The sequence below is a fragment of the Typopeltis vanoorti genome, chromosome 3, assembly GCF_054136105.1.
Source record: "Typopeltis vanoorti isolate ZY-2024b chromosome 3, IOZ_Tvanoo_1.0, whole genome shotgun sequence".
NCBI classification, from domain to species: domain Eukaryota; kingdom Metazoa; phylum Arthropoda; class Arachnida; order Uropygi; family Thelyphonidae; genus Typopeltis; species Typopeltis vanoorti.
In genome coordinates, this window is record NC_143551.1 from 18,287,424 (window position 1) to 18,308,665 (window position 21,242).

At 35.1% G+C, this 21,242-nt stretch overlaps 1 protein-coding gene across 2 annotated transcripts in view; it reads right to left on the bottom strand.

Annotated features, from left to right (window-relative positions):
* Tbc1d8-9 (TBC1 domain family member 8/9) overlaps nt 1-21,242 on the bottom strand; it is a 571,393-nt gene that overhangs the window by 497,337 nt on the left and 52,814 nt on the right. For both annotated transcript variants that reach the window (XM_090415485.1, XM_090415484.1), the window contains exon 3: nt 9,913-9,964. In XM_090415485.1, the coding sequence (XP_090271611.1) occupies nt 9,913-9,964 (52 nt within the window). The remainder of the gene's footprint in view (nt 1-9,912; nt 9,965-21,242) is intronic.

Genomic DNA, 21,242 nt, shown 5'->3' on the forward strand with positions numbered 1-21,242 from the left:
CAATAATCTTTGTGTATTTTAGTCTACAGATCACATCTGAGAGCTGCGCAACTTTTATTCACTTTAAAACTTTCTTACATGTTATTCTTTTCAATATGAAATTCAATTTTATCCTGCTCAAGACTAAATAGTGATCACTTCCAATTTCAAATCCTCTGTACACTCTGGTGTCCTGCACCAGGGAAAAAACATCACTATCAACAATACATAGTCAATGAGACTTTTCTTATTCCTTGCCTCTTCTCTCCATGTGAATTTGCGCACATTTTTATGTTGGAACATAGTGTTAGTAATAGCTAGTCCATGTCCTGAGCAGAAATCCAACAGGTATTTGCCATTATTATTAGTTTGCTCTTTTCTCCAAATTTTCCCAAAATATTTTTGTATGTCTGACAATCATTTCCTACAAGGACCTATTATATCCCAACAAGGACCAACTTTTCCTTTTTCATTGTTTCAGTTGCTTTTTCTAAAGCATCAAAAAATTCCTCCACTTCTACCTTAGTAGAACCTTCTGTGGGACCATAGGCACAAATAATTCTCATTGTCCAGTTCCCCATTCTCATATTTACCCACATCACTCTACTTGAGACTGACTGCCATTCGAGAAGATTAGCCTCGTATTTTGTGTTGAATACTGTGGCTACTCCTTCTTTTCCTTGATTGTCATTGCCTGAATATAACATTTTGTATTTATTGCTCAGAAAGATCTCACCAGTTTTTGTCTTTTTTGTTTCAGTCACCCCTATTATGTCGATCTGGTACTTATCTAATTCCTCAGCTAGCTCCATTTCTTTGTCATTCAGGCTTCTTATGTTGATACTACCAATCTTTAACTCTGGTGATGTTGAATTGGGGTGTGTTTTCAGATTTGTTCCAGTAGCTGACTTTTCACTATTCGCCTTGGTTCCCTGGCGAAAACAAAGGGAGCCTTGTTTAACCGGGCAACGCTCCAGCTGGCATGAAATTGCCAGCACATCCTCGTTCGTTCAGTATCCAGGTAGATACCCAACAGTGTGCACCATGAGAAGGTGAGGATTGGACATTAGGTCAGAAGCCCTGGTCGGTTCTCCGCATTCGTTTAAAGGCTATGTGGAGGTCTCCTCTTAGTTATACAGCTTTGACCCTTAAGCACCCCAGTTCCTTCAAATAAATTTCTATATGAAAAAAGTCCATGTATGCAGACTGTGGCATAACCACTAGTCATCCCACTGCTCCTTGATTCTATTCCACCATATCCTAACTTTTGTTGTCTTTCAATCCTCAGCCACTCCATCAGCTTCAGAGTCATCACTATTTCCCCCAATTTATCAAACAGGGTTTCATTCCAGTATCCTATCAAATGTCTTTGCAAAGTCTAGCAATATCATGATGTAGTAGTTTTCTTTATCCAACTCACCTGTTGCTTTATTATAGAAAATGAATAAATCAGTACAATCGACCTCTCCATCATATAGCTATCCTGTCCCCACTGAAGTGTAACATTCCTATTTACTGATGCCTGAATTGTACTCTCCAATTCCTTAAACAATACTGCAGAAATAATGATCAGAATACAGTTTGTCTCTTGGAACCTACTTTATATAGAAGAACTATTTGTCCCTAAGAACAATGCCAGTGCTAAGACAAACTTTCTCATGAGGGGGAATTGTTGAATCTCTTGCATATAACTAAAATAAAAAGCCAAAAGGCTTCAGTTCGACAATGCAAAATTTATAAAAATCAAGTCTAGTTTTTTTATAATAAAAATAAAATACTTGACTTTTATAAATTTTGCATCACCGAACTAAAACCCCTTTTGGCTCTTTATTTTAGTAAATACTTTTAGGCACTGACTGAGAGTTCGCTTACAAAAAAATACACCTCTCCGATGTTACAGGTTCCTTAGTATTAAAAGAGAGTTTTTTGTTCTCTTAAGATTTCTGCCTGGTCTCTGAAGAGAACCAACCAGTTCAAAACAGCTGTCTAGCCAGTGAAACCTTATCAAAAATGGACCAAATTAGAAAAGAATATATAGACGACTTGGTGTCCATGTTTTTTAAGGTGGTCCAAGCTGCGGCGACTCGTAAATGCTGGCAGCCATATTCCCATAAGCTCTCTGGTCAACTTATTTTTGACGAAACTTTCATAGTTTCTCCATTCGGCTTTGAAATAATGCTGGATCTAATATTCACTTGATTTTTATAAATCTTGCATATAATATACTGAACCGAGAGGGTGTGTCACATGAAGTTGTAATCAAAAATGCTATGGGTACAGATAAATTTTTTGGTTAATTAACTGTGAATTTTATATGCGTTTATATGTAAAAATTGCTTCCAATTTTTACATATAAACTTTTCATTTTTATTTCAAACTAGGAGAACAATGTACACTAACTGTTATCGAAAACAAAATGCCAGCTGCTTCTATTCTTCTTCTATTGCATCAGTCTTATGACTGGTAGCTCAGCAGCATTAGTGAATTTTGTGAAAATGTGAGATACACTACATGTATTCATTGAAACTTGAATGCAGAATTGATGGATGTAATGTATCAGCAACTGAGAGCAAAGAATGTAACAAGAAGAATGAATGCTCATCTGAAAGAAGGATAATGAAAAGCCAGAGAGTGAACAGCAAGAAACTTATGAAAAAGTGGACAAGTGATCTGGTGAAAGGAGCCATCAATGGCACTGTAAATGGTGTAAATCAGTATGGGTGTAGTGAAAGTCAGGAAGAGCGAACATAATATAATGGCAGTGAATTATATAGTAGAGAATAGTAAGATAAAGGAAGAAACAAACGACAATGGAAATGTACGGGAATGAAGACAGAATGGTAAAGAAGTTAGTATGAAAGATATGAACACAAGTGAGCATATGCAAAGAATGGGGTGAGGTTGAGAAACAAACTGAGGTGTGTGCAGAGTGAGAGAAGCCATTTACGAGAAGAAATTGGTGACTGGAAGTGAAGAAAGGTGCTTGTAGTAGAGGAGTCAAAGATGAATGAATGACTGAAGTGGAATGGTGAAAAATAGTGTTGGCGGATTCATCTTATTTCACCAGCAGTGGTAAAAGATGTAAAAATGGAGCAAGTGTCAAAAGTATGTTTGAGGAACAACAACAGGAAGGATAACTAAGGCTGTGAAGAGAAGAAACTGTGCTGGCAGAACCAAATTATTTGCGAGGGAGTGTAAATGAGGCAGTACAGGATTTGAGAAAAGACACTGGAGAGAGAGAGAGCGGAAAAATTGTGACAACAAGTGGGCAAATGCAAAGCATAGGGTGAGATAGATCTTAGGATGAGGGCAATAATTATGAATGGCACAATAGCCAGAATGTGCAGGAACAGAAAACTAGAGTATGGGGGGGGGGAGTTCTGATAAACAACTAGAATAAAATGGTTTGTGCAACAAGAGAAATACTTTTTCTCAGAGGATTGCAAATGATGCAAATAAGTCAAGTTTGTGCCTGAATATAGTTCAAGGCAACTCGTGGTAAAGGTGGAGTGAGCTCCAATCACTTTCCTTAGTATTTCCCCCTAATGCAAAGCACATCCCCTTGCGGAGATGTATGATACTATGCATTAAAGGCAAGGGCCATTACCCAGACTAGTTTCGACCTTTATTGAGGTCTCGTCAGTGGGAAGCAGACCTAAAAATGCCAAGGTTGAAGTGATGCAGAGCTTATAGATTTTACCTAAACAAGTTGCCACAAGGTGCTTTGACCTTATTAAATCTCTGCAAGGGGATGTGCTTTGCATTAGGGGGAAATACTAAGGAAAGTGACCAGAACTTACTCCACCTTTACCACGAGTTGCCTCAGACTTGAACTACATTCAGGTGCAAACTTGACTTATTTGTCTGTTTGCTTCACTTGGGAAAAAGGATTAAAACCTAGCTTATAAAATTGGTATCTTTAACACAGTTTCAAACAATAACGCCACTGAAGGACACTTGTATCCAACCGAAGCACAACTGCAGTACAATTTGAGACAACAAGCCACACTATAATTTAAAAACACGTTTTCTAGCATAACTCAACATGGCCACCACGAGGATAAATAAAGAAGGGTGCAAAATTGATGAATCATGGAATTATGCAAGAGCTTCTGGAAAGAGGATGTTAAGGAGGAGATATAAAGACCAGGGCCTGCCTCAGCAGAATGAGGAGTATAAGACAAAGCCTAGGATGATGAGTATAGTGAAGAAGGAGAAATTGGAATATGAAATTTGGCAGAAGCAGAAATGCAAAACCTAGAGAATTCTATAGTTATATTGTTAGTATAAGAAAAGATGAATATGGATTGATTTTAGCTGTTGGATATGGAAGAATATGGGTAAAATCTGCAGTGAGTAGTGGAAATGTGCACAGCTAGAATGACCTTGGTATAGCAAATATACAATAATTGAAATAAAGGAGGATCCTTAATTAATTGGACATGCAATGGCAACAGATAATGTATTGTTAAATTGTGAATGAAATTATTTTGTATGTTTTAATTCTTCATTCACATTTAACATAATCCATCATGTTATAAGCAAGACTTGTAAATATTTTTTTTATTGTTTGTCTCTTGCTTATAGTGTGTTATTCATATAATTGCCTTGAATTTTGTTTTTTATTATTTAATAATATAATCTTAAGTAATGTAACAGTTTTAAAAAGGACTCTGTATAAAAATGTCATTTCATTTTATTCCTAATTTATTCCTATAATAATATTGTAAGAAATTATATATATGTAAATTTTTTATTTAACATTACTGAAAGAGAAAGTAATTTTATGTAATTCTTCTGATTGAATTTGATTGGCTGTTGTCATGGAAACGGAGTTAATTTTAGATAGTGCATGCATGGAGCGTGAGCTATGGTATTCGACAAGGAGTTGATATGAGCTGAATTGGCTAGAACCGGATTTCGGTGGGAAGAATGAAGGTATTTTATTGGAAAACAAAAGTAAACAAGAGAGAAGCATTCAGGACAGCAAGGAGTAAAGTAAGGTTAATTGATGATTGATGATAGCAAATGGATTTGGATATGCTATAAATAGATTAGGAAGGAACCGGGAAATTAATAGGCAATTAGGAATATTTATATGGAATTCTAAAATTACGACGAATTCCAATTGTTTTGAGGAAGAATAGTGCAAGGCTGAATTTAATGCATAGAAGAAAACAAGAAATAAGTAGATTACCTAAAACGAGTGCATCAAGACTTGTGAAGCTCTATGTTTAATATTTCAGTTATATAGTGAAGATTCCCTTTGAATAGTGTTACTTCAAAGTGATAATTAACTTCAGTTTTAAGTGTGCCTATAGTGAATCCGATGTGCAAAGGATGTAACCCGGTAAGAGCAGTCCATTTTTTTTATATTTCAGCATGAAGAAATAAGAGTTAGCTCCACCTGATATATCTTAACATTAACTGTGGCATTCTATTAAAATTAGCTGAAGTATGGAGCTTTAAAGTGTTTCCCCCCTTGAAGTGATAACTGCCTCATAATTGAATTAAGTGTTTGTTGACTAAGAGAGAATTAGAGAGTTCTATTATAAGAGTATTTACTGTAAGATTCTGTAACATTGAACTGTGTGAATCATTTTAATTATTCGGAAGAATGTAGAATTGACAGCTGGATGTCTGATGCCTAATGTTTTATGTTTGTTATGAATACCTGAACTAAGTTGATTTGCATTATCTTGTTTTCAAAGTTATACTTAATGTACATGTTATATAACCTTGCATTAAATGTTTTGTTTTATTGATTCTAATTTGTTTGCCTGATTCTCCTTCATTGCACTGCTCATAAAAAAATATCGGACCTTGCGGTAGCCTTAAATGATAATATTAACCTCGGCCTGTATAAAGTGAGATTGAAAAAGTTAATTGATGACTGATTCCTCTATATTATATAGACTAGTCTGAATATAGGGGGGCACAGGATAATATATTCAGATCAGTATCATTCAGCATCTAACAAATAAAAACGGATAATTTAAATAAGAATAACGTTCCAACAAGATGGCGGATTCAAAGCCAGGATGTACGATCCAACAGTATCCATATCACCTGATAGTCTGCACTAATGTCCTATGTTAATTTCAGTTATAGATAAGCTGTCCATTCTTAATACTGTCGTAGTATTATACTCAACCTCGTTTCATGGAATCAAGAGCATGTGGAGACAGTCAAATATTACTTCCTAGTTCTCCTCACCTGAGTTATTCACCAACAAAATACTTGAAGTACTAGATTCAAATGCTTGTGAAGAAAAAGAAGAACCTTAAACACTCAATAGCCCACTAGTTCTAGTCTCTGTTCCACTGACTAGACTGATGCAGTGTTGCACCATTTATCCATTCATCCAATACCAATAGTGCCAATTACGTTCTCTTGAACTTCTGAGAGTGCATAAAGTTCCTTGTTCCTGAAGTTAGTCTACTTTGGACGGACTGGAAGATCAGTTAGCATATGTCTTGAAGAACATAAAATTACATTCCAAATCATCTGTATTGGCAAGTCGGGATTGGCAGACCATTCTCTGGATACTCCTTCAAATAGGATCAGATGGAAAAAAACATCTTTATTCCATAGAACCATTAGAAGTCTGGGAGGCTATTCTTAGAATCAGCATCAGCTGTGAAGCACTCTCCCAACCTCAACAAGTATGGTTGCATTAATTTACCAAAGATCTAGGAGACTATCATTTTAAGACCTAATAGCCAGACTTCTCTGAATTACATTTTTATAGATATCTGACCATTAGAGGCTGCCACATAAGAACATTACTTGTAAGTTACAATTTAAATTGTTTCTTCAATTCTTGGTTTAGTGCTATGTGCCTGTCACAGTTATCATTGTTCTCTGATGATACTGAGTAGAAAACCAGCAAAATTATCAGTGAGTTGAATAAATGTATTTTTTTCTTCTTGGTGTTAGTTATACTGTTAAGCTTTATCATGAATAATGCATAATATCTAAGCCTTTCTTTATGTATTATTAAGTCATTGTTCTCCTCTTGTATAGTTGTATAGTGGTTTTAAAATGTATGGCTTTTTATGTAAGACAATGTCTTGCCGATTTGTTTGTTGAGTTTGGATGCCAAGTGTTTTGCTAATTTACAAGTGAGACAATTTATGTCATCGATGATGGGGTGCAGCAGGGCTCGTGGAATAGCCAACTATTTAAACAAATTAAAGGTGTAGCAATGGACTCTTCACTTTCATCCCCAATGCAAATTTATACATAGTATCATTTGAATTTTTGGCACTTAATTCAGTCGCTCTCATGCCCAAAGCATAGTTGAGGTGTACAGACAATGTTTTGTGATTTGGCCACATGGCCCACAACCTCTGTTTAACTTCTTACATTTTCTCAATAATATCCATCCCCATATTACTTTCATTGTGGAACTAGAAAAAGAAGGAGCTAATGCATTCTTGGATACTTTAGTTACAAAGCAAGCAGATGGATCTCTCATATGTTCAGTTTACCATAAGCCCATGTCACTGATACCTACATGCCACTTCACACCACCATGCCACTTCACACTGCCATGCCCAGAAACTTGGTTCAAAACTTTAGCCTCAAGTGAAGAGCAAATTTCATCCTCAGGACCAGCACTGCATCAGGCTCTGCTCATGCCATTCCAACAAAATGGATACAACAAAAAACCTTTGCTAAACTCCCTAAAATGAACAAAAAATCTTCTCCTCCCCCCACAAAACCAGACTACAATAACCACACAGTTACAGCAGCAGCCATGTGACATTTCTAGTGCATTTCTTGCTGAAAGAGATAATGGTCAGTATCACAGAAACTTCAAAAAGTAGGAAGCATTGCATTGTTCCTGAATGTTCAGATACCTCTTGAAATTCAATGTTCATGGCACACAAAGAGAAGTCTGAGGTCAAACCAGGAGAAACAGGCCAATACCATCACACTGCCATGCCATCTCCAAATTTCATAGTTGGGGTTATTACACAATCTGGTAAGAGATGTTCACTGGACATCTACGACACCCACACTTGTCCATCTGCTCAGTAGAGGATATAGAGGGATTTGTTCACTACATAACACAGCTTTCCAAGCTTCCATGTATCGCTGTATACATTCTTTGCATCACTAAAGATGACACTGCATGTTGGTTCGATAATGTGGGGCTTGCATATTACGGTCATACCATGGAAACCCATGTTGTGAAGCTTGGTTCCGAATATTGTTGTGCAGATTCATGTTTCAGTCAATGCCAAGAACTCCACATTCAACATGCCAACCAACGAATGGCAGTTTTTACATATTATCCTTCATAGCACCCTACAGTCTTGTTAGTCGAGTGTGGTAGGTCATCCACTACAGATATCAATGATTGTTGACCTTGGATGGCCCAATTTGCTGAACAGATAACCTGCAACATGGCATTTATCACAATGCCTCTTTCAAACTCTGTCAGTTCCCCTTTTTGCAGCTATTTCACTTAGACATAGTCACATCATATTTCGGCACGATGCACCTTTCCCATTGGAGGGGGAAGGTGTCTTTTGACTTCTTTCCAAGTATAGATCAGAAGATTATCAAGAATAACATCCTTCTGAGAAATAAGGACAGGGCTATGTTTTGGCAGCAGTGAAATCCTCTTGATTATCCTCATCCACTGGAGAACGGTGAGGAGATGAATTTTTAAGACAATGGTTATAGATCTTGAAGCCTGAATTATTTGAGAAGGACTGTAGGGTCTGCCACATGATAAAGAAGAAGAATGGAGTATATCATCAGCAGAACTGTGGATATTTGAGTTAGTGAGAGATGTTCATTAGCATATTGAAGGAAGAGTGTTGGTGAAAAAACAGAGTTTTGCAGTACCCAATACTGATAGAGAAATATGATGGGAGGAAACCATCCAACATAGCATGTAATGAATGATTGAATCAGGAGACTCAATTGCAAAGAATATGGGAGAAACCATAAGATGGTAGCTTGGTAAGGTCTCTATGCCAGACCCAATCGAATGCCTTGGAAATGTGAAGAGCAACCATATAAGCTTCTCCACACTTTTCCTTGTGTAGGAAGTAGATAAAGTTGGCCATGAGATCTGCTTTGGAATGGGAGCATTTCAATGGAGTGGAATAATTGGATGTTGACTGGCGAAAAATCATTTACAAACTGTGCATCTATGCATGCTGCATCACTTGATATGTCGTGCAATTTTGTGATCAAAGCATGGAATAAAGTAAAAGTAGAGACTGTAATAAAATCATTTAAAAAGTGTGATATCTCTAATCTTATGGATGGTATGGAAGATGATCTGTAGTGTTACACTGATGACGATGAAAATGAAATCAATTCTCTGGATTTCAAACTGGGATCCATATGACAATCATTTAAACAATGAATCTGAAGAACTATTTTCAACAGATGATGAAGAAAATTAACTAATGAAAATTGAGGTTAATAATTATTATTTGTTTTTTTTTAAGACTTACATCTATTGTAATATTTTAAATAAATTATATATCAAAAAATTAATCTGATTTGTTTATAAATACTACCTATTTTCTTATATAGGCAGTGTATTGTAACTACCTAAATGTTCATCCAAGAAATTAAGCATCCCTTCTTTTTATACTTGCCGTATAAGACATGATTTCGAGGAATTTTCTGTAGTATTTGAGAGTCGTCTTATACGCCAACATATACGGTAATTTAAAAAAATAAAATAAAAAAAAACGAAACCTTGCACATTTCTCTTGAGTGTGTGTGGGGGGGGGGCAGTCCTTAAGAATATCAGCACCATGGACATAAGGAAATCTGACATATGTCACTAATAAAAATTTATTTGAAAAATATATATGTGTAAATTCAATAAATATATAACATATGTGCTAAGTATATATGCAGGAATGCATAAAGTGGCCATGTAGACTTGATACTTACTATAACTGACTTCTGACATAGGTGTTTGATGGAGAATTCTGTATGGTGGTGGCTAAGGAATAGAAAGATTCACTAAACAATTCAATGTAGTTGATATATATAAGTTAAAAAGCTTTAAAATGAAAATATCTGTAAAGGATAAGAAATAGAATCTTATCATTCTCTTTATTGACAGCTACCACTATACACTAGAAAATAAGAGTTATTTTCTTTCTTCAAAATAATATAACATCATATAGCAACTCTTCCCTTTATTCAAAACACTTTTCTATACTTCCATGACTGCTGATTTCCTCTCAACTTCCACCTATGAGGTGGAAGTTGAGAGGAAAACATCTCCTGTCAAACAGATTAAATTCAATTTGTTTACATTTTTTATTTATAATTTAAAAGAATGATAATTTTTCACCATGTAATAAAATATTTTTTCAGACTTTGAAATGTCTGATTTACAAAAGGTTTTGCATGTTACAATGAAAGAGCATGTTAGAACAACATATTGCATCATGTAAATCATTCAATATAAATTTAAAATGACTACTTTGTGCTTTAAAAGAAAAAAAAAAAGGTTAAAGCACTAAAAGTGTCTGCTTATCTTCACTACAGTATAAGTCAGTACCAATGACCAACCTTGGAATCAACAAAATTACTTCTGTTTGTAGGTTTCCTGGCCAGAAGGATTATAGTACAAGAAAGGTTTTAGGCTGAAAATAGTTGGGGAAAAAGGGTGTTAATAATCTCCTAATATCGTAAATCACTTATAATAATGATAGCAACAAGAAACCAGTCACACTACTACCAAATGTGTGCAAGGTTAGTTTTATGAATACATAATCTATAAATTAATACATTAAATACAGTTTTAAATCCTAGTTAATTTATGTAATAAGCATCTTCGACAATAATTCATTATGATAAAATTATGGAGACAACTACCATATTAACTTTAATATGGTAGTGGCCTCCATATAACTTTATATATAACTTTAATTTCCTAACAGGCATTTTTACCTTCGTATTAAGGTCATCTGGAGTGTGTGTGACTGTGCATGCAAGTGTGTGTGTGTGTGTGTGCGTGCGCGCGTGTACACATAGAAAAACAAGTTATGTTAATAATAATAATAATAAATAATAATAATAATTTAAACTGTATGCCTAAGTATCACAAATTTGGTCAATCATTATACTACCTGACTTCTGATGAAAAATATAAAATAATACATAAAACTCCCATAACGAATGCTGATCACTATGTAACTTTAAAAGCAGGACCTTCAACAATAAGACCAAATTAGACTGATTAAGCCAATACTAGCATGAAAGGAAGAAATGAATATGCACAATCATCTCATCTGATACATAAACCTGAAATAATTTGTATATCACCCTTAGGCAGCACTCACATCCTTTTGCTCTTCAGGAATGCTTTTTATTGCAAGACTCTCACATAACAAGTCAAGGGAGTGATAATTCTAACCAAACTTTCCAACATTCATGAAGTGATGGAGAGGTTAGAATTAGTGCTTCATAGCACTTGAAACATAAATTGGCCTTTCTTTGCCATTGACAATTTGGATTCTCTACTCAATTATGCAGGAAAACTATTGTCCTCATTTCCATTCTTCAGGAAATTTCCTATTGCTAGACTAACAGGTCACTTGAGATATCCCACTTTTACATATGATGAAGATTTAGGTGTGTAAAGTAAGGATGCTATTCCTTACTTTTGAAGAGAACAACACTATCTCTACATATCGGAATACGCAGCATGCTTGTTACTATCTGATCTTTAACTCATATTACAGGCTCAATGGAGCAAAAGTAGCACAGAGACAAAATTAAACCAATGTTTGATTCTTCCAGAATTTCACCTCAGTCACAGAGACATCAAGGAGCATGATATAAAGGACAACTGTTGATTGTAAAAGTCTTTCACTTCTGAACTTGATGCAATGAAGCAGAGTGATTTTTTATTTTTATTTTTCCATTTGATTCTGTTTGTAATGTCCAAGGCAAGGTCTGCTAGGCTTGACTGACCATAGTCATAATTACACTGACCCAAGTAGATAGTGACTGATTTTCCAGTCTTTTGGAAGCAAGCCAACTTGAAGGAACAAGGAACTCTATTGACTTGTTTCCAAGCCAGTGGAAACAAGTCAATAGACTTCAATTTTTCCCCACTAGAGGTCAGGCCAGTAGAATAACTGTTGATCAAATCATTGTCTCTTTGGCATACTGTTTAAAATGTAATATAGCTTGCTTCTATATATATATATATATGCATGTGTGTGTATGTGTACTCCAGATGATGAACCTTAATATGAGGGTTGAAACATCGGGAAATTAAAGTAATTATTTCTAACATGGTTGTAGTCTTCATAATTTGTCTAAAATGAATACTGATCACCGTGTAACACTAAAGGAAAGGATTCATCAGTAGATGGTTATTCAGTCCATACATTAATGACAATGGGATGGATTTGACATGCGACATACACATATTTGTTGATAATCCAAAGATAGGTAAGGTAATCAGGAGTGCTGCTAATATGCAGTACTTGCAGAATGATTTGAACAGGCAGGCATTGTGGGCATGTGTAAATGGCTGTCAATTTCAATATTAGTAAACATAAAGTCATGCAGTTTGGTATGATTAGATATCCACTATAGTATTATATTGATGGGATTATGCTAGAAGAAACTGATCAGGCTAGAGATCTTGGAGTTTTAGCAGATAGGAAGTTAAAATTCAAGGGCCATACAGCAAAAATCACAAATACAACTCAGTGAATAATTACAATGCTGAAACAAACCTGGACATGTAAAGATAAAGAAATCATTTTGCTTCTTTATAAGCCCTGATTTGGACTATTGCATGCAGGTCTAGTCTCCTAGTTTCTGTGGAGATTCTAATACAGTTGAGAGAGTGCAAAAGAGAGTGTTAAGAATGATTCTCGTAGAAAGGCTTATACGTTGGTTATACGTGATTAATAAATAACTTAAAGAATCCACAATGTACACTAGAATATAAATTAAATTAAACTTTAATATATATTTCCAATATTTCGGCAAAGTCACATTGCCATCTTCAAATGAACTTAAGATAAAGACACATGCACGCAGGCACTAAACACAGTAAATGAGGACAAAGTGAGGAAGCTATTGTTTCTCCTAAAAGTCCTGATGGTGCCCCTAGTGGACTATGTAGTTATTCCTGGCCGTTGGGCTGAAGGTCTCCTGATGTACATCTCCCAAATTTGGGGCAGTCTCATGCAACAAATTTGTTGAGGTTTGGCATGTTTCTTAGGGCTGAGGCTGATTCCATGAATAGTCTTAAGTTTTAAAAGAGGTAAACCGTGAGTAGACATATCGATACAAAATAAATAACGGAAAAAAACTCACGTAGAAAGATTATTTAATAGTATAATTTTCGCCTGTGTGTCACAGGCATCTTCAGTACATTAAGCTCAAAATTAAACACTAACTGACAATTCCAAAAAGCGCCACCTAAGTAGCTGGTGTAAGATAACTAAAAAGGTCAATAACTTTCCTAAAAAAAAAAAAAAGTTAGGAAAGATTAGCTGATTTGTAAAGTACTATCTCCCATAAAGGGGATAGACGTAAGCCGTCGAATCTGTTTAAGTTAGGAGAATGAAGTAGAGTTTCACATGTTTCTTTATAAAGGCGTTCGATGAGAAACTGACTTTTGTGAAGAACTCTTGTCTTTCTCCAATGAACTCTGTGTCTAGTGAAGATGGCATGTTCAGAAAGTCCAGACTTTTCAGGTTTAAAGTATTCAATATAAGATTGGTGTTCTTCTAGCCGAATAGAGGCAGATCTTCCCGTTTGTCCGAAATAAGATAATCCACAAGAGCACGGAATCTGGTAGACACCTGGATGATTAAGATGTGGAAGCTTGTCCTTAGGAGAAGTGAGAAAGGTGGAGATTTTTCTAAACGGTCGAAAAGCAACAAAAATATTCAGTGGTTTTAAAACTTTTGCTATACGGTCACTGATGCCTTATACATAAGGAATGGTAATGTGCGTTATTTCCTGTGTTTGAAGAGGAAGACATATTAAAACTACTCAAAGTTCTTTTAATGAAGCAATTCTTATAACCATTAGATAGAAAGGAAGAAGTGATATATTGTAGTTCTTTCTGTAAAAGATCGTCTGTAGAACAAAAGGAGTGGGCCCGTTATAAATTTTATATTATTATGCACATTATTTAAGTAATCTTTGAAAGCAATGAGTTCAACTGTTGTTCTTGGCCATATGATGAATATATCATCGACACAGCGTAGCCATATTTTTGGTTTTTGATGATAATTGTTTAAAGCATTATTTTCAAAGTTTTCTATAAATAGGTTAGCTAAAGTCGGAGAGAGGGAAGAGTCCATAGCCAGTCCTTCATTTTGTTCCCAAAATTTGTCTTGAAGCATGAAAAAAGTATTATTTATAGAATGTTTATAAAGATCTATGATGTCTGAAGGAAAAAGGTCTTCTAGGAGATTCACAGTTTCGTTTCTTGGAACATATGTAAATAGGCTGATAACATCCAAACTTGCTAATATGTCTGAAGGTTCAATATAAATATCTTTTACTTTTTCAATAAAATGTGTACTGACGCTGCCGATTTGCCAATTCAGGACGTTTTGTGCTAAATGCACAGGCCAGTCGCATTAGCTGTGAGCAATAGACAGTTGAATCAATCGTTCTGCCTGACTGTAACATCTCGTAGTGGACAACACCTTTATAATCCCACAGAGAACATGATCTTCTTTGGGTGCAATCCCACTTTCGAGGTTGTTTGTGGCGGTTCGCTCTTGTGCCCCCATGATCTTTTAAGTACCACGTTATCGTACATGATCCATTTTTCATCTCCTGTAATCATCCGCTTCAAAAATGGGTCGTTTCGCAGCGAATAATAGATAGATATGCGAGCAGTCATATTGGCCTCAGTCAATTCATGCGGCACCCAAACATTGAGTTTTGAAACATATCCCAGCTTGTGCAAATGGTTTTCAATGCTTGTGTGGGATATGTTCAGTACTGCAGCAATCTCCCGCACCGTTTGTGATGGATTTTTGTCGACGATATCCTTCACAACACTCAAATCAACCTCGGTTGGGCGATCAGCGTCAGGCGCATCACTGATATCAAAATCTCCTGAACAGAATTTGGCCGTTGCAGAGGCCCATATTTTTTTTATGGGAATCTGCAGCTTGTTTGCCTTTTTTTGAAAGAAAAAAAGCAAAATATGCCAGCAATGTACATTATTTCCTTCCATTTCTAAAAATATGTTACACACACACAACTGAAGTAGGCCGAACGAAAATTCACTAAAAGGTTATGTGAAATGTCACCTTTCAACTGTTGCTCAATAGTGTTGCAAGGTAGCACAACAATAGCGACAGGTGAAGCGGCATAAACTTTTACTAACACATAAACCGAATGAACTTATTTGCCAACCCAATAATTAGTTGATTTTTAATAAAATATGCCAATCAAATTGTGCTAAAAACTATTAATTTTGAATACTTTTTCTTTCCAAGAATTAAAGATCATTAAAATCAATGCAAAATGAAAATAATGTATTTACAGTTTACATCGACAAATAATTACATCAAATTAAAAAAAGCTAAAAGACGTTTATTGATGTAATTATTTAATTAAATCAATAATTATAAAAATTTATTGATGTATTTGTCTCCAAGCTTTGTCCCCCTCCCCCTGGAAAATTTTCTGCGGACGCACACCCATGCATACAGTCAAATTGATGTGAAATTTGTAGCGCAGGTTGCATAACCCTCACGACAGCACAACCAATCGAAATATGCATGCGACGCACTTTTTATATATATATATATAAAATTGCTTCTTCCAAGATAAGTAAATGGACAAAAAAAGAAAAGAGATCTATGATATCAGGAGAAAAAGCATTTTTCTCCCAATATATCACAATTGTAACATGTAACTGCAATTGGCAGTTGTAATATATGATTATTAAGGTCAATCTGATTTAACTTCATCCTATGATAAATAAATGGAACATATTTTAATAAGAAATTCCAATGACAAGCAAATGTCTACCACTTCAAGAGTAGTGTAAAGCAAGACAAGCTGAAATGGAGTATAGTTACCCAATAAGTTAGTGAATCTTCCATGAATAGGTCCATCTCCAGTTCTTTCCTTATGAATAATAGTGAAATGCCTTAAGGTGGTGTCCTCGGTGGATTTTAAACATGTCTTCTGTAGACAGAAACAGATAAGCTTGTTTCTGCAGAAGAGCCCTGATATCCTTAATAATATTTTGGCAAAATCCATGATAGCTCCAACGTAAGATTTACTTATTTCAGCTTTATGCACTTATCAGATTTCTGAAAGGTTGAGAGCTTACCTTTGTGAATTGATTTTGGAAAGCAAAGATGGCCAGTGTCCATTTCTTTATTTGAAAAAACATTTAATACATTACCGCATATGTCAGGGTCAGTTTTGTGTTTAATTTACATTCAGTGGTTACAGAAGTATTCATTTTCTGTGAAGGTGTCTGGTGAGTTTCCTTTCAGTGATTAATGACTGTTTTGCAATTATTACATGTTTTCCATGTAAGCTGGGAACAAAGTTGAAGTTTTTGTCTCAAGCCACTTGTGATGTGCTTGTGGGACGGTAGGAGACCACCAGCCACTTCTTCGAAAACTATAGCCTAATGGGTATTGGGAAGGGGAAATTAAATGAAATTAAAAATTAGAAATAATAATTCCCACATATAAAAACAGGAATATGCAAACTATAGATCAGTAATCTTACTGAGCCACAGGTATACAATTATTTATAAGAATTATACAAAACAGAATAAAAGCATCTCATGAACCATATAAAAAAGAACAAATGAGACCTAGGATAGCACCCACAATAGATGAAATCTACACTCTATTACAATCATCACAAGAATTTGGTTTTTTGAGAAAAAAAAAATCTTTATTGCTGTCTTTTAAACTTTAAACAAATATTTGACTCAATAAACAGAAATAAATTATTTGAAACTGTTAAAAAGAGTTAAAAATCATCAATATTACTCTCCAGTACTATTAAAAAAAAATCTGGAGCAGCTAAAACCTTTTTTTTACGTTCGTATTTGTACAACCTATGCCTGGAATAAATGGACAAAACATCTTCTTTTCAGCCATTTTCTGTCCACTGCTGGAAGAAGGCCTCCACCAGTTCTTTCCACCTTTCTCTGTTCTTGGCAATGGTTGACCAATTTTTCCCAACAAATTTTGACAGTTCATCACTCCACCTTCTTTTAGAACGTCCTTGGCCTCGTTTCCCTTCTTCCGGAATCCACTTCGTTGGTATAGTGGTCCATCGCTCATCTTCTCTCCTGGATAGATGTCTGGCCCATTTCCACTTTAGTCGCTTATGGTGAAGAATGATGTCAGTGATGTGAGCCGGGCTTCTTATCCAGGTGTTTCGCTTCTTCTCATTATTATTACAGGCGATGCCAAGGAGTCCTTAGACTAATCGCGGGAGGCCCTAAACATCATGTCAAGAACAACTATTCAACATCCACACAGTATCTATCATACTTTGCCTTGAACTCATTCACAGTCATGGACTGTGAATGAGTTCAAGGCAAAGACCCACAACAGACTCTGGCAGCTTATTCCACTCATTCACCACTCTCCAAGTAAAAAACCTAGCACACTTTTGCCCAGTTTCCATGGATGGCACCTAGTCCTCCCACCACCAGTCCTGTTCTGAAAAAGTCTCTTCATATACATACTTAGGTCATCTCATTGATCTAAACTGTGGACTCCAAAAGGAAATAAATAGGAGAGTTCAACTTGCCTGAGGTCCATTCAGAAAATTGAAAAGCATTTTTCTTTTAATGTGATGCCTAGTATCAATCTCTCCATTTTTCTTTGAGTTGTTGTTAGTTTATTTGCCAGTGCTTTTGTTAGCGACCAAGTTCACAACCATATGTGATGACTGAAGTATACACTGGTTAAATGTCTTCCTTTTTTAAACAGAGTGGGACATCATTGTTTTGAAAAATGCTTTTCAATTTTCTGAATGCACCCCCAGGCAAGTTGAACTCTCCTATTTATTTCCTTTTGGAGTTCACAGTTTAGATCAATGAGATGACCTAAGTATGATTCTAGTAGCAAGGCTTATACGTTGGTTAGACATAACTGGTAATTAGTTTACGGAATTAACAACGCATATAAAGTACATTAATTAAAGGTAACTTTAATGAATAACTTCTATATTTCGGCAAAGTCACATTGCCATCTTCAGGAACATAAAGATATGGTATGTGCACGCAGGCACTAACACAAAGCAAATGAGGAAGAAAGCAAGAAACTAATATTGTTCCTAAAGTCCTAATGGTGCCCTCTTGCAGGCTAATTTGGTAGTCTTGGCAGTTGAGCTGAAGTTCTCATAATGTAAGTCTCCCAAATTTGGGGTAGTTTCATGCACCCAAATTTGTTGAGGTTAGGAACGTTTTTTAGAGCTGCTGAAGATTCTTTGAATAATCTTTCGTATTTAAACTTGCTGCGATCAATTATTTTTGTTTTCTTCCAACAAATTTTATGGTGGGTATCTAAGGCATGGTCTGCCAGCCCAGAGCGGCAGTACTGGTGAAACCGGATGTAGTCTTTGTGTTCTGAAATCCTGATATTTGTTGTTCTGCCTGTTTGGCCAAAGTAGGACAATTTGCAGCTGCAAGGGACCTGGTATACACCAGGTAGGTCTAGGGGAAGTGGTTGGTCTTTGGTAGAGCGGATAAGGGATGCCAACTTTTTATATGGTTTGTAACAGGAAGTAAGGTCATATTTTTTGAGGATATTGGTTATTTTCTCAGAGGTGCCCTGGATGTAGGGGATGGTGATAGACTTGGTGTAATCTTTATTGTGAAGGGGGGAGGGGGTTGTGGCTTACTGGTTTTAGTATTTTTTGGAGGTTATAGCCATTGGCTAAGAAAGTGTTGAGGATGTGGTTTAGTTCAGTAGTCAGGGCCTTGTCATCTGAGCAGATATGAGCAGACATAAGAGCAGATTAATCTGAGAAAATAACCACTATCCTCAAAAAATTTTATGTTCCTGAAGATGGCAATGTGACTTTGCCGAAATATAGAAGTTATTCATTAAAGTTACCTTTAATTAATATACTTTATATGCGTTGTTAATTCCGTAAACTAATTACCAGTTAGACCTAAGTATGTATATGAAGAGACTCTTTTCAAGAAATTGTTTTCTATTATTATGTTTATTGGTTTTTTAAATAACAGTATCAGAGTAGCATTTTTCCAGTTTTCTGGTATCTTCCTCTCTTCTAGGCATAGATTTAGTAAATTTGACATGGTGAATGATATTATTTCCTCCCCATTTAATTAATAGTGTGGACCAGCACATTTTCCATTTTTCATTTGTTTTAATGCTTGTTTTATTTCCTCTGAAGTGAATGGGAGGATGAATTCTATATGCAATGGAGAAGAGTTATTTATATTTGATTTATCTATTGAAGGTTCACCATAGAGTTCTTTATAAAATTCTTCTAGCCTGTTTAGGATTTGTTCTTGGTTCCTTATTATAGTTCCATTCTTGTCTTTTATTGCAGATATTTGACTTTTGCCAACTGATAAATGTTTTTTTATTATTTTCATATTTTTATTGTTTTCAATTGTTTCTTTTATTTTTTTTTTAGTGTTATAAGATCTCATTTCATTTCTTATCTTTTTCCTTATTGTTTTGCATGTTCTGCATATTCTATTTTAGAAATTAAGTTTTTGTCTTGTTTCATATTTCGTCTCTTTTTTTAGTAGTTGTAAGGTTTTCCTCTGAAAATTTATGGTCTTTTTGTTGTTTGTTGCTTTTGAATTCGTTGGCTGCTGAGATTATTACTTCCATTAGGTTTCTGCTTATTTTATTTATGTCTTCTTCTTCAAATATATTTATTAAGTCTAGTTTTTGATTGAGTTTTTCTTCGTAATCCTTCTTGTTTTCAATAGGTTTTAAGTCAAACTTCTTGATTTTTTGTTGTTTAGATATTTTATTCTTTCCAATTTGAGGTTTATTTTAATTTTGGCTCTCACCAGTCGGTGGCCACTTCCTGTTTTTGCTCGATTTAGTACTGACACATATTTTGAACTATTTCTTTATTGTTACACAGTATATAATTGATTTCAATTTTTATTTCTCCATGTCAATTTTCTTTTCAGGGCTTTCTTAAAAAATGTATTCATAATGTAAAACTTGTTACTGAGAGAGAATTCTGTAAGTGCCATCCCTGAGTTGCTGCTTGTACCATATACGTATGGTCCTATGGTGTCTATTTGGTGAATGGGATGACCTACTTTTTCATTAAAATTTCCCATTACTATAGTAAAGTTTTGATTGCTATTTCTTTTTTCTGTCTAGAGTGTGCTGCAGTGAATCATAAAATGCTTCTATCTCTTCATTAGTGTGGGATGAGGTGGGAGCATATATTTGGATGATCCTGATTTTAAGTTTGGAGTTTATTTTAAGTGTGATTTCTATTATTCTTTCATCTGTATAATTAAATTCTTCTATAAGGTGTGCAATTGTTTTCTTAATTATTAGAAATCCAACTCTGTATTGTCCTTTAGTTTTCCCATAATAGTATAAGTAGTCTCCATTTTTTAGTTTTATTAAATGTTCATCTTGCCTGCAAACTTCACTTAAACCTATGATGTCTCATTTAATGTTTTAGTTCTTGACATAAGATGGTAAGTTCTTCCTCTTCTTTAAGTGTTCGACAATTAAATGTTCCTATATAGAGGAAAAGAGGATTATATTGATCACTGTTGTTTATGAATTCTTTGGGCTATTCCAGTATTGCTTATTATTTGGGAAAGCTTCCCCACTGTAAATGGACAAAACATACATCCTACAAAACATGCAGATGATATAGTATTATGAAACCTAGAAGGGCTATTGCAATACATATAAAACCAAAACAATGAGAATAGGTAGACAAAGAAAAGCCCTACTTGGTTAACCCTTAATAACAAATATTAAGAAATAGTGTGGTGTGGTGTAGCCTATGATCAAGCTTACAAATCTAACCTCAGCCTACTGATATACTACACATTTACAGCTATCTGTAAGTGAGAATCACATAAATATTGAAAAACTTAAATCATATAGATCAATGGCATTCCCACATTAATATTTATTGTGTAGAGACCTGGGTTATTAAACAAGTGAAAAGAAGAAAGATTAATTGGCTATACACTAGTGCTTGAGAAAAATTAATAGACCAGTATGGACTGAAATTAAAAATCGGAAAACAGAAGATGAGAA